General features: G+C 42.2%; 1 protein-coding gene across 1 annotated transcript; it reads left to right on the top strand.

Moving 5' to 3' along the window:
• Positions 1-1,013: 1,013 nt before the first annotated feature.
• On the top strand, positions 1,014-2,051 carry LOC148543036 (trace amine-associated receptor 4-like). The gene has a single exon (XM_088451513.1). It carries the CDS (start codon positions 1,014-1,016, stop codon positions 2,049-2,051), a length of 1,038 nt encoding a protein of 345 aa, XP_088307639.1.
• Positions 2,052-15,530: the final 13,479 nt, after the last annotated feature.

Raw genomic sequence — 15,530 nt, forward strand, 5'->3', positions numbered from 1 at the left:
GATCATGAGCAGTTCCTTTCCTTCTGCATACTCTTCTCTTCTCATCACTCTGGTACAAGTTGATCTTTGTCTCATCTGTCCACAGGATGTTGTTCCAGAACTGTAATGGCTTTTTTAGATGTTGTTTGGCAAACTCTAATCTGGTCTTCCTGTTTTTGTAGCTCACCAATGGTTTGCATCTTGTGGTGAACCCTCTATATTCACTCTTGTGAAGTCTTCTCTTGATTGTTGACTTTGACACATATACATCTACCTCCTGGGGAGTGTTCTTGATTTGGCCAACTGTTGTGAAGGGGTTTTTCTTCACCAGGGAAATAATTATTTTGTCATCCACCACAGTTGTTTTCCGTAGTATTCCGAGTCTTTTGGTGTTGCTGAGCTCTCCGGTGCGTTCTTTCTTTTTAAGAATGTTCCAAACAGTTGACTTGGCCACACCTAATGTTTTAGCTATCTCTCTGATGGGTTTGTTTTGATTTTTCAGCCTAATGATGGCTTGCTTCACTGATAGTGACAGCTCTTTGGATCTCATATTGAGAGTTGACAGCAACTGATTCCAAATGCAAATGTCATACCTAGAATCAACTCCAGACCTTTTACTTGCTTAATTGATAATGAAATAATGAGGGAATAGCCCACACCTGTCCATGAAATAGCTTTTGAGTTGATAGTCCCATTACTTTTGGCCCCTTAAAAAGAGGGAGGCACATATTGAAACTGTTGTAATTCCTACACTGTTCACCCGATTTGGATGTAATTACCCTCAAATTAAATCTGAAAGTCTGAAGTTAAAGCACATCTTGTTTGTTTCATTTCAAAACCATTGTGGTGGTGAATAGAGGCCAAAATCTGAAAATTCTATATATATATATAGTTTGATACTGTATTTTCCTGTTATGTTTAGTTTTTTTTTACTACCAGGCCTGACCTTAAGTGACTTGATGATCATATGTCATGATTGATACTAAGTATTTTCTTCCTTGTGTTCCTTGCAGTAATCTGAAGACTTTATAAAGATGAATTCTTCTGGTTTCTTCAGTGAGCAGAACGTCAACTTTTGCTTTCACTTTCTCAGCGGTTCCTGCACTAAGACAAACCGGCCTGTTTCCATTTACTGGGCTATGTACACTGTCATGCTGGGAGCTATAATCCTCACAATTGTGGGAAATCTCATGGTGATCATTTCAGTTTCTCATTTCACTCAGCTCCACACTCCCACCAACTTCCTCATTTTGTCCTTGGCCATTGCTGATTTCCTCGTTGGGCTGGTGATCATGCCATACAGCATGGTGAGATCGGTCACCTCATGCTGGTATTTTGGGGACATATTTTGTAAGCTACACAGTTGCTTTGATATGATGTTGTGTACAGCCTCCATATTTCATCTTCTCTTTATATCCATTGACCGTTACTATGCAATATGTCACCCTCTTCACTATTACAGGAAAATAACAATTCCAGTGGTAGAGGTGTTTTTGTTTGTTAGCTGGTCTGGGCCTTGTCTGTATTCATTTGGTCTGATCCTATCTAATATACATATGGAAGGAACTCCACATATTGCCACACTGTCCTGCACTGGTTCTTGTACCCTTGTGTTAAATGAACTTTGGGGAACAATTTCTTCATTAATATGTTTTTTCATTCCTGGTGTTCTGATGATAGGCATTTATCTTCATATTTTTTCAATTGCAAGCAAACAAGCTAAGGCCTTATCTAATCACACAAACTCCCTGTGTGAGAAAGAAGCCACCTGTAGGGGAACAAATATGAATGCAGAAAGCAAGGCAGCAAGGACACTGAGTTTAGTTATAGGAGCATTTATATTGTGCTGGTTGCCATTTTTTGCTGTTACTGTCATTGACCCTTATGTAAATTTCTCAACATCTGAAGATGCTTGCAACACTGTTCTATGGCTAGGGTATTTTAATTCCACTCTTAATCCGATTATATATGCTTTGTTTTATCCATGGTTTAAAAAATCTTTCAGATGTATTGTAAGAGGAAATATATTTAATCTAGGTTCTTCTTCCTTGCATGTGATGACTAGTGTATAATGCTTTACATTCTTGTGTAAAGAACTGGTGTTCTAAGTGGTCAAACAGGGTAGTGCTAGAACCAGGTAATGAGGAATCCAGGTAAAAATATATATTTAGAGAACAGTTCCGTATTTTTCATAGAATAATTAGAAAAATCTTTGCATTCTGTCCACAGCATTCTGTATGGACCACATATGAAACTTTCTGTTGCCACTCATATTGACAAGTGCCATTGGTCTGTTCAGCACTTTGGTGTTGCAGTTCTAGGTGTTTGTTAGTACAATAAAGATGCTCCTAAGTGTATTATCATTACAGGTGATGACCTACTGTATAGCAGCAGGGCCAAGGTGAGCAGGTACAACTGTTTAATACAACACTGCAGACCTCACGTCCCCAGACCTGCTGAATTTATTTGTATGAGCATCACAAACAAGTTAAAGCATGGTCACATAACTACATACCGTGTACGGGAGAGGGGTGCGACACGGCCAGTAGACAGATGATGGTTGTTCAGTGTGTATGAACAACCATCACCTGCAGATATATCTGTTAAGTGTGTACCCAGCTTTAGACACTAGTGTAGTGTAGCAGTGGTGGATCTGGGATTGTGTCGTAGTTGGCAAAGTGGGTATAAAACGTTCCCAAGTGCCAAAAAAAGAAGAGGGCTTCTAAATTTAAATTTCTCCTTATATAGTTGAAAATTAATAGGAGTTGGGAGTTGGGTGTATTCATTCTTGTAAAATAACTTTTTATTTTGTGCAGCACTTATAGCAAGTAACAATTTCCTGCTGCCCAAAGTTAGTCTCTGACCAATTGGAAAACTACCCAAAACAGCCCATTCAGAGGTGAACAGCATGAGCAAAGTATTTTTAATAGAATTTATTTTTGAACACACCAAAGTTGAAGCATGGTTACCTACTCTTCCAGAAATCTCCAGGAGACTCTGGAATTTTCAGGGAGTCTGTTGAGCTCATGGAAGAGTGTGTGGTCCTCCCGCATTCTGCCCACTTCCTAGTGAAGTGGGCAGAATTGAGAGTGTCATGCTGGGAATCATGCACCTGTGGGGAAGGGGCAGGTCAATATGACATGATTCTATAATAATCAAGTAATTTGGCTTCATCCACTGTTTTTAGATATGCAATTTACAGCATTATGTGAGGGCGCATTGCATAATTATGTGAATAATCAGGCCTCGTCCACATCAGCTGCTGCCTATAGAGGAAATGAGAAAAGTTAGTAAGTATGCTGTGAAGCGATATAATAACCTACAGTGTATTAGTACAATTTCAACAAATATAATTAAATCTATGTTAAAAGTATACATTGATATTACTTATTATGTCATCTGCAAGCAATGATGCTTTTCAGTTAACAGCTAAAATTAATTACGAGTAAATTAGGGGTAAAAGACCATGAATATTATTGTACAGTTATACTTTTTATTATGTCATATAATAAAATGTATATTGGTGAATCAATTTGCATAAAAGTATTCATGTATTTTTAAATACATGCATGTTGCTATAATTAGATCTGCTACTGTATGTCTTTTTCTCTGAAAACCATTCCTTGTAACCTATCACATAGCTGCACACACATACAGTAATCATATTTATCTAGCTGCCTTGGAAATAAATTGGGACAGCCACATGCAGCATAACATAGTGAAGTTTTCTTAAATGTCAACTAATACATTTGGACAGCTAGAAATGTTTCCTGTTTGGGAATCCTATTTCCCTGAGTCAGTATCTATAATGATAAGTAAAATGAGAAACAATAAGAGGAGTGAAAACAGAAAGCCAATATAGAATTGTAATGCTCATTGATACATAGCAGTTGACCCTTTACAACTTATAATTATCATTATGTCCAATATTAAAATGTCCAATATTAAAATGTTTAATGCTATTTCATTTTACACCACACAGGGAACATTGATGACCAGATGGAACAAACTGAGGGTCATTTACTATTAAAAAAGGTGCATAAAAATATCTGAATTACATCTACATATGGAGGCAAGATATGTGCAGGTAGGCACCATTAGCATACATGTGTCCAGTTCACTCGTGCACGCAGGGGGGGTTTCTGACTACCCAGAATCCCCCCTGCCCACCGATCAGTGGGGTAGCGCTGTTGGTTTCAGTGTGTACTGCACTACACAGTAACAAGCACACTGCCTCCACCGGCGGTGTGTATGTTTTAGCAGCCAATGAGAGTCAGACAGACTCTCATTAGCTGCTGCATCCATGGAGGCAGTTGGGCTGGAACTCACTCATGACCTCCGCCTTCTGGCTCATAGTGACGTCTCTACCATAGTGCCAAGCGGGAGGACAGAGGAGCACAGGAGCAGGGATTCAGGTAAGTACATTGTGTTATATATGTAAGGGGCACAGCATAGGGTGGACCACTACTGGGGCCATGTATAAGGGGCACTACTGGGGGCACTGCATAGGGGATGACTATTTAGGGCACTGCAAAGGGGGACCACTACTGGGAGCACTGTATAAGGGGCACTACAGGGGGGTCCACTACTGGGGGCACTGCATAGGGGGACCAATACTGGGGGCACTGCATAGGGGGGACCACTACTGGGGTCACTGTATAAGCGGCACTACTGGGGGCACTGCATAGGGGGACCACTACTGGGGGCACTGCATACGGGGACCACTATTGGGGGAACTGTATAAGGGGAACCACTACTGGGGGCACTGTATAAGAGGCACCACTACAGGGGCACTGTATAAGGGGCAATGCATAGGGGGGAACCACTACTGGGGGCACTGTATAAGGGGCAATGCATAGGGGGGACTACTATTGGGGCACTGTATATGGGGCACTACTGGGAACACTGCAAAGGGGGGACCACTACTGGGGGCACTGTATAAGGGGGCACTGCATAAGGGGACCATTACTGGGGGCACTGCATAAGGGGACCACTACTGGGGGCATTACTGAGGGCACTGTATAAGGATCACTACTGGGGGCACTGCATAGGGTGACCACTACTGGTGGCACTACATAGGGGGGCACAATATATGGGGCACTACTGGGGGCACTGTATAAGAGGCTCTACTGGGGGCACTGTATAAGAGGCATCACTGGGGGCACTCCATAGGGGGACCACTACTGGGGGCACTGTATAAGGGACACTACTGGGGAGAGGGGGGTCTTTAATAAATCATGCTGGCTGTATTTATTTGCCTGCTGCATTCGTGTTTTTTAGTGATAGATGTGTGTGTGTCTCTCTGTGTGTCAGTCAGTGTGTGTGTACCCTGTCATAGGCTAATCCTGTGTAAGCTGTTTATATATATTTTATTGGTTTGGTAACCAACTATTTGGAAACCCCCCTTTCAAAATCCTGCGTTTGCAACTGCAGTTTACTCCAGGCTCAGGTCACATATAAAGCAGAAACAACTCCTTCTCCAGTTCAAAAAGAAAAATAAATAGAAAAAATGCTGACACAAAAACAGAATATATGCCCAGTGAATGAAGAAGACACCAAGCAACTTCAGCGGTGTAAATCCTGCCTCTATACACCTGTAAACGACTTTCTCAAGCATATAAGCATCTGTGTCCCACTTTGCATCTGTTTGCAAATGCATCCTTACTGTACTCGTCTTACATTAGACTGACCCTTACCTTCCATGTCCTGTCTCTTCAGGAGCAAGCTGAGCACAAGTGTCTGCATGGGTGCATTTGCATGGATCTGCTTTCTAGGCATACGCAAAGTGATATCACACAAGATATGCTACGCAACTTGCCATTGTACTCACTATGCATCAGGTTCTTGAAATTCAACCATCATTACAAAACAGATAATTGAATGGCACTTTTACGGGCATATTTTGAGAAGGGTACTAGACCCATTTTCAAATGTAAATTGTAACTTTATTTTACTTCAGATGCACACCTTCATATTCCTGGCTTTCACCTCCTTATGTCACTGGAGACAAAGAAGGAGAAGAAAGAGATTTAAGCCAAGTACAATACTTACTTGCACTATATCTAATGATAGAGACTGCAACAGATGCACCTGTGTGTTGTGGTTACTCTAACCCAGAGTAAAAAGGTCCATGTTAATGATGATTGTCAGCACTGGCAGTGATATGAGCAGCCTGCAAGGTGTGATCAATAGAGGTAATCAATACCTAGGTAATGCCCTGTCCTCCCTGAGCTCACCTTAGGAGACCTGCACTATGGTTTGACAGGTGTGCCGCCCCAAGATGGAAGTTCAACATTTACAAAGCAAGTGGAATGTTGGAGTGGGAGTCAACAGAGAGTTGATAAAAGAGCAGTGAACCAACAGGGATTTGTCGTTTTCCATTTTTTCTCTTCACAGTTGGCAGCAGAAACACAAATTAAAAATAGATTATAAATTACTTTTTCATCTATGACCTGCCCTGCGTGCAGCCAGCATATCCAATGGCCAGTACTTAGGTATGATGTAGGAGGGAATGGGATTGAAATACCAGCGGTTAAAAGCCTGACAGCAGATGCCCAACAGGAAGAGATCCCGACTGGGGCAGGTAAGTACCCTAAACCTCCCTTAGTGGTGACTCACCCTAACCTCCCCACCTAGTACCTAACTCTAACCTCCCCCCTGGGGGTACCTAACCCTAACCCCCTCTTACAGCTCCCTAAACCTAACCCTAATCTCTACCTCAGGGTGTCTAACCCTAACCCTGCCCCTTAGGGGTGCCTAACCCTAATCTCCCTCCCCAAACCTAACCCTAACCCCGCTAGACTCCCTAATCCTAACCCTCCCCCCCACAGCTAATGCTAAGGTATTTCAACGCCTTTGTTTAATCCCTTGCCGGGATACCGCTGTTGGGATTAAGACCAGTGGCAATGTCACTGCCGGTCTTATAACTACATCCCTAGGAGGATGTAGTTATAAGACCGGCAGTGACAGGAGGTATCAACAGGGCCATATTATTCATAAGGCTGACTAGGCTGAAGCCAAGGAGGCCTGCAGGCAGAAGTTACAAGGCACACTTGTAGTCAGTTAAGGTTTGCTTTGAGACAATGGGGGAGACAGAGGACCAATGACGCACTAGTGTAAGGGCTATTACACCTCCAGAGAGGACACGTGACCACCGCCATCACAGCTGCTGTCACGGCCGCTCCCTGGAGGAAGTTCTGTCTCCTCCAGACATCAGCATACATAGGGACATGAGTTTCCACAGAACTTGCATGGATTCTGGAAACCTACTAGAGAACCTCCACCAAGTGCAGAGCAAGGATAGCCAAGCATAGGGGTCGAGCAAACTGGATTGAAGATCCAGAGTGCACACACCAGGATCGATGCTGCAGTCTACTGGTAAGTGTATAGTGCGAGACATCACAACATACACACAATGACATCCAAATCCCTGACGACCACCTTCAGGTTGAGCGAGATGTATAATGTGCACACTATATGGGAAGTGACCCCCTTAGCAAGGGTCATCTTACGTATCCCATTCCCAGTGTGTGACTGCAATATCAGTAGACATTACACTGCAGACACACCACAGGGACATATCACTACAGTTTTCCACTGTCCTTATTCCTACTACTGTTGGGAATAAGGACAGTGGAAAACACTAAAGGTGCCAGCTTATCTGACATCAGTCTTCCCGCACTGGACATTATTGATAATTTAATGTACATTTTATTGGGATTGTCTGGAGCACCATGTCTCCAGTTTTAGCAATCTAATAAACAGAAACTCACTCTAGACTGAAGCCAGTCACTCCATTATTGCCTTAGATACCATACACCCTGCCCAATTTCATCTTTTGGCCACGCTGTATTAGACCGTATACTGTTGCTCATTTTCCACTCAAGCATATCAGGCCCGCTTAACATACAGAACCACAAACAAGGTGAGCACCCTCTCATCTAACCAATGGGACCAGCCAAAACAGTTAATCTTTAAATATTGTTTAAAAACAATTGCAGCCAACATGTACAAGCACAGGTCAGGATTTCAAAAGAGAAAAGAAAAGGAAGAATGATTGTGCTGTGAGAAAAGAGATCAGCAGACTTTATTTCAACTGGGTATTGGTGTCCGTGTGAATACCAAAAGTGTAAATGAGTTATGACCTGGAGAACATTAGGTCACTAGATTTGATCCAAAGTTTTCAGGATGACACTTCATTGATAAATGAGCTTTAGAGCTCACTAATCATAATATGGACCAACATTATGCCATGGTTTCTTAGCAAAGGGAAGGCAGGAGAGCAAGTACTGAAATAACAAGGAAGACATAAATAACCTTGTTGCTTTTTGTGGTGGGGGCAGTATACACCATTAGGACATTTACACAAAGTAGGCATAAGTCACTCTAGATATATTTATCTAGGGGCATTTCAGCAAATGTTAGGCTTAGTGGTCACAGCAGATTGAGCCTTTGGTCCTCGTGGGGTTGCAAGACCTTTGATTGGTGGGGAAAAATGGTAAGAAGGCATAACTATGAGGGGAATCAGCATTGATGTGTGTACAAGACTGATTCTAGCTTCAGCAGAAGGATCACCAAGGGCTGTGTTCAAACGCAGAACAAAGGAGTTTTGCACCATGAGCTGGTCTCATAGGCATTGTTGCTGTATCTACATGGTAGCCATTGTATGCTCTGTAGCCATTGTTTAATTATCTAATTTAGATACAGGGACGTGAGGGAGTCAAGGAAGTTTTTCCTATCTTTTATAAGACTTTCCATAAAGATGCAGTAACTAAGATGGGAGAGCATCGGGTCAGTTTGACTTTTATCCAACCTTTTTTGTCCCACTTGTTGGTTTTAACTGTTGTATGGCTCCATCATATTGAGTTATATGTTTCTGTGTTGCTCCATTGTTAAGCTATTTGTATGTTCAATTGCATTGTATTCTCTTACATTGTGTCACAATCACTGAGTTAACAAAATAGCAGACAGTACAATGGGTGAGATGCAGGAAGGGGAGAAATGTGGTCAAACCCCGAAAATGCAGGTTTGACCACATTTCTCATATGCACTAAGACCCGGAGTGCAATGCAGTCCTGGACTTAGTGGCGGTGGGTAACCCCATCTTCTAGACAGCATTACCCATAGAACCCTATGGGCTTCTTTCTGCAGAGCACCCTCGGTGGTACACGCATCTTTATGCGCATGCGCAGAAGGACGCCGGAGGGGCTTCTCGGTCTTAGACCCGGAAGTCCCTCCACCGCAAAGGGCTGCTCTTACTTACAGAGCAGTCCTTTGCGGGGATCTTCATGCATACAGGAATTACCAACGCCGGCATGCATGCGATGACTCTCGGAATGAATCACATCACAAGTGTTATGCATCATGCATCCCGCCCATTATCTTTTAAATGCAAGAGTAAGCTTTGATCCATTATAAAGGGGCTTTTCCATTTTCATAGGATGAGAAAGAAGGATTTGTGCTTGTTTCATCCATTAGTCCCAGGTCTATTAGTACCCTTTGTGAACATTTTTGGATCACCTACCCCAATCCAGCTATGTACATAATGAATACTATCAGCTGAAAAAAAATATACCCTCCACAGGAAAAAACACATTGGCCCACAGGGGAAAAAAAACACACTATGGCTTCCACTTAAAAAAAAATACACAAATTGTCCACAACAGAAAAAAAATAAAACACATTGTCCACAGAGAAGACTTATATACCTACCTCATATGATTTGAAGACGCTACTTCCTGCTGAGCTGACACAGACTCACTGATCTGAAATGATGGCAGGGGCTTCTTATGAAAGATGCAGGTGCAGTCGCTTAAAGCATCTTCTAGAGGAGTGAAAAGTAGGGGAGGAACAGATGATGCTTCAGTGCAGCAGGCAGTGTACTGTGCCAATGCTAGCCTCCCCTCCCGCTACGGTTAGGTCTAGACTATAGAGGGCTGATGGCCCTGTGACGTCACACCCACGTGACTCTGCCTGAAAGGGGGAGGGGCGGGGATGGTAACGGGGGACCAAAAGTGTCCCCTCGCGGGCTCGCTCCGCTCGCCGCGCTTCGGGCATGGTGGCTCGCTGCGCTCGCCACAGGTATTTATTCCCCCTCTATACCCTAGTGGATGGTAACGCAGGAGCTGTCCAGCCTCCTGCAGCGGTCACGTGGTGTCTACGTCACAGAGGTCCTTTCTCCAACTTGGAAATAGCAGCAACCCTCCCGCTAAACCCTCCGTGCACTGACAGTATCATAACCACAATGACATCACGCAGCTGCATCAAAGATGGATCATGGCCCAGGCTGCATCTGTGCCAGAAGATGAGCCCAGAGCAGTGCAGGTCAGAAGTTCAGTAGGTGTCACTGTACCCCCCCGTGCAGCTGCTCCACTAGAATGGCCCTCGGGGTGGCCCTGCATCTAGTAGCCATCTTGTACCTGTACAGATTAGAAACATGGCTCTGTTTTCCCCTACTTGTTCAAAAACCTAATGAAAGAGGAGACGTTCAATGAATCATTTGTAATTTTTTTTAAATAACAATTTTCTTTGTTGTTACTTTTTTATTACTGTTTTTATTGTTGTTGCGAGATTGAGTTGCTCCCTAACTTGCCTTATGGGTAGTAAAATGCTCTTTAGTAATGAACATATATATAAAGAGAATCTGCAGTAAAATAATTCTCTGCATGTATAGTAGACTGACGCTTTTGTTTGCAAATACAGTAATATATAAAATTCAATAAATGTATAAATAAGAAATTAATACATGCCATATTAAAATATCAAAGCATTATGAACAAATTTCAGAAAGGATCTTTTAGTAAATGTAATAATAATACAGTAGTTATTTTCATGTTCACATAATACACGCTGCATTTATTTTGTGGATTGTTTCACTATTTGTAACCTTTCCTTAAGCTGGGTACACATTAAATGACCTGTGTACCCAGCCGACCCACGATGCGATGGACGACATATATCGTGCGGTCTGTACAAACCACACGATCCGGTGAACGACCGCACGATATGTCGTTCACCAGACGCATCCAAATGCATGTGGTAATTCATCAAGTTGTCAGACCGAGCAGCATGTATGCTCGATCTGTTGTTGCGATGAATGGCCCAAATCATTAGTGAGCCTGGAGAAAAAATACATGTGAGGAAGACTTTTACGGTCCATAATCTGTTGAATGCGCTTGAACAGATTTGAAAACATTTCACTAAAATCTCATGTTATACTATCCCAGACAGGGATGGAAGCTTGAGACAACCACCCTCAGTTAAAATATCATAAGTATGGACCAACAACAAATGACCAATCTTTTAAAAACCAACATGGTAATCTACACTCAGCAAGAGACTGTCTCAAACAAGGCAAAAACATCTGTCAATAGCAAAAGGTAATTAAATAATGGGAAAATAAAAAATTCTGCAACAGGATCAGTAAGATATACTTTCAAATTGAGAGATTTGTAGTTTCTATGTTGCAAAATCGCAGATTCATAAATTAAGATATGGGACGTGACATGTGTACTGTCTGAGTACTCCTTTCCCACAGAACAATTTATATCAATCCTAAGAAGAAACCAGGAGAAGAGCAAAGTTCATACAAGGATATTTTTTTTAGTGTTGCAATTTGGCCACATACACAGTGCAGCCATAAAGAAAGTAAATTCTGTGAAACTATATTTACAAATACAGTTATACACATTTCGGAGAATTCTGAGATATATGAGCTATGGATAAATGCCTGTCTGTATAAAGCCACTGGAAGTCTCTAACAGCTCATAACAGATTACAGCTACAAAAATTATGAAGTTTTAAAATTAAAATCTGTTGAGTCCTTATAAATGCATTTTGTAGCTAAACGTAGAGGTATGATTTGACTATTAAGGACAATACTACCTAATTTCTATGTAACTAAGTAATTACACTATGCAAAGTATGTTAGAAAGCAGCATGCACTTACCGGCTGGTGAGCTGTATAGAGCCCTGCTACGCTCCATTACCATTGTACATGTAACAGTGTGTACGGCTGTACCTGCTATCCTTTAATAAACCAATACACTGGTGTGTCCATATATAACTCTGAAGGATCAACACCTGCACACACATAATTTCCAACAAAATTAATAACTATTAAACATAATACTCACAAATATTATGAAATTAGTTAAAAAGCATCTAAGGCAAAATAAAACCCTTTTATTACAGGAGGCCCGCCTCTCTCAGCCAATGAAGGCTCAGCCCGTGGCGTCCCTCCCCGCTATTGCAACCAATGCGGGGAAAGATTTAGTGCGCGTGGCATAGCCATGTGCCGTGAGAAAGGGGGCGTGGCCTCGCTGAAGGGGCATAGCATGAACCCCATAAGAACTGGGGAGCTCCAGTGGAGGGGGGATCCCAGAGTTGCGGACTCCACCTGGGGATCACTCTGCGGGCAGTGCCGACTCCCTCACTTTGTCAGGAGCCGAGTGCTGCATGTAATGTTACAGTGTAGAACCCACGGCTCCTTTCACTGAGGGGGAGTCACCACTTTGGTGACACCCCTTGGCGTGTCACACCCAGGTGCGGCCCACACTCCACTTGTGATGCCACTGGGCTCAGCCCATGCTTTTCTATGGAAAATACAGCGGATGAGCCCTCATTCATGAGGTGCCATCTTTAGGGGACTGTACGTGTCTGTGGGCTCGAGTATTGCCAGTTTGTTTATTTTTTCAAATACTTGGAATCAAGGGGTAGGTGAGTATGGATTCTTTTTACAGGTGTCATGGGTGCTTTTGGACAAGTGGATGTGAATGGCTACAGAAATTATATGTGAAAATGCGTGAGTGTGAATGTGTGCATGTATGTTTTAATAAGATTATTCTTTCACGGTGTGTGAATCTTGTCTAAATTGTAATATTCTTTTACAGGTGAACTAGAGGTACCAGTGGGCCCTTAATGCCCCACATGCTGTTACTTGTGGTTTTCTAAGTACCAGCATGCAAGGGAGCTTGCTGGGACCTCTAGTTCAGTAAAATACAATATTAATCATTCTTTTTTTTTACACAATCAACCCGGCACCCACTGCCCAGGAGTACCGAGGATAGTCCAGGGCTATCAGCCAAGGCCTGGGGTGCCCTGTAGAGGGGAAACACCTTTAATGGGGGGTCTCCACCTCCCCAGGGATCCTCGGGTAGGCTGACTAGCATTCAGGTGTGAATGTTTTGGCCGGAGGACCCAGTGAAAGAGTCTCCAGGCTGTAGCTTTACATCCCCGCTAGAAAGAGTCAGGTGCTAGCTATGAAAAAACAGGGGATTCTTACTCATTTTTTCCCCTGTATATCCACAAACAGACCTGTCTCACTGTGCCCAGTGCTGGTTGTCTAACATACAGGAAAAGTCTACCTTTTCCCCCCCTGTATTTTCACAACCCGGAACAGCTCAGTAAAGCCTGGTGCTTGTTGTGCTGTTAGGGAGGAACCCTGCATCCTTTTTTACATTTTACAAATTTTTTTTTTAACACAGAAGCCTTCACAGGTCTCACTGATCTGTGAAGGCTTCTGTATAACTCGGGCCTTGTAATGAAAGTCACATTATAAGGTCTGAGTTTTCATACAAATAAACTCTCACACACTTGCACAATGTAATAGCCTCAAACTCACAAGTTACATTGCCGAGTTGAGGGAAAAACTCAGACCTTTAAATGTGTGAGATGGCTCGAGTTTGTCTTGCAAATAAATCTCGGACCCTATTACATCTTGCCCTATATTTCTCTCATCAATAATTAATCTAGCATTACATATAAAACAGAAAATTAAAACAACAATTTAGATTTATGTAACAGGTTCTGAGATTATGGAACCCATGTTGCTTTGCATAGTTTGGCGCTAAATTTAAAGCAGTAATCAGCCAAAACAGCAGCAACTACAACAGATCCATAATCTTAGAACCTTTTCTATGACCCTCATAGTGTAGTTTGTCACTTCTATAGTAAAGTCCCCCACTGTTTATGCAAAATTATAGGAATGTGTATAATGATCACTCAGCAATAAAATTGAAAAGACGGAGGGAAGATGTAACCATCACCCTGTCTCCTCCCCCTTTTATGTATGTACAAAAAGTGCGCTGTTAAAGGTATATAACAGTTACCTTAGATATGGGCCTTCAGTCCTGGTTCAGCAAATGGATATAATTGTTTTCAGAATACCATGTATATGATGTATGATGCTCATACAAAAGAAATTAAGTCTGATAGGCCCAATTAGCCATGGGATCCGTTAATGTGGCCATAACGTGGATTTTAGTCTGCAGTCCCTGAGTACATGAAAAGTAGGTAAGAATCTTTATTTTAAAGCAAAAATGTCAGGACTTATTGCAGAACCTCTGGTACTCCCCTCAATGAATAATTACGGACTTGCAGGCATTTATCATAAAATACTTTGCTTATTACTTTTATCCAATCTGATTTGTCACATTTTTGAGGTTCATGCACTTCCACGAGTTTGCACACTGTAGAAAGACTGTGTGACATTGCCGCGGGTGCTGCGATTAGGCTTTTACAATTGAACTGGACTATTCGCGGGTGCACACTTGATGAAAATAACATGCAAAGTGTGGGATAATGTAACTTGTCATATAGACATCCTGCCAGACACTAGTAAAAATCAAGCCTCAATGCAGCATGGTGTTCAAGATGATAACCCTGGGAGTGGCACAGAACCGTACCTGGTCCCAAGGCATTCCCTGGGGAGCTGTTTTTGCATCCAGATATCTTCACTCCCACAATGGATCATCAGACCCAGGTCCGGTCTATTGCCAATCCTGGGATTAACTTCTTTTACCAGACTCTTTGAGGCTTGAATTTCATTATTCTCTAGTTGGAAGCATATATGATTAATGTAGGATTTTTCATATGCATGTCAAAGTGTTTATGTTTTCAAATAAATGTAATAATGATTTTACACATTCATTTCTTTTGGGTGAGCATTATGCCCATGACACTCTGCTAAACTTGAGACACATTTGCTGAACCATGACTGAAGTCCCATATCCAAATGAATTGTTATATCCTTATAACAGCACACGCTTTGTAAGTGAAAAACTAAGGGGGAGCAGACATGGTGATGGGTACATCTTCCCTCCACGTTTTAAAGTTTGTGATCAACATACACATCCCTATAATTCTGCATGGACACTGGGGGACTTTATAATTAAAGTCACAAACTACACAATGTTGTTGTTTTAATATGTATCACTGTATTAATTATTCATGAAAGAAGTGTAATGTATGATCATCTAGTCATCCATGTCCACTCTTGGATAAGAAACCATCCATTTACATTGTTGGTTTTATTTGTAAATGTAACCCTCTATTAATGCTGCAGCAGATTGGAAGTGAAAGGAGTTATTGCTGCATGAAAATTGTGTCTGAACAGGAGATCATCCATCTGTACAGTGACCACAGGAGGAGATTGCCATAGCAATGCACATGCTGTGTGGAGAATCAGTGCAGCGGGAAGTAGGGCAATGTAAGCTGCTGAGAAAAAAGGGGACAGACAGTTGAAGCATGAGGTACTGTAAACCCCCGATAGA

Source organism: Taudactylus pleione, unplaced genomic scaffold (genome assembly GCF_031769625.1).
Source record: "Taudactylus pleione unplaced genomic scaffold, aTauple2 ptg000006l, whole genome shotgun sequence".
NCBI lineage: Eukaryota > Metazoa > Chordata > Amphibia > Anura > Myobatrachidae > Taudactylus > Taudactylus pleione.

Coding starts and splice junctions, on each gene's coding strand:
- LOC148543036 (XM_088451513.1), top strand. CDS start 1,014: ATGAATTCTTCTGGTTTCTTCAGTGAGCAGAACGTCAACTTTTGCTTT.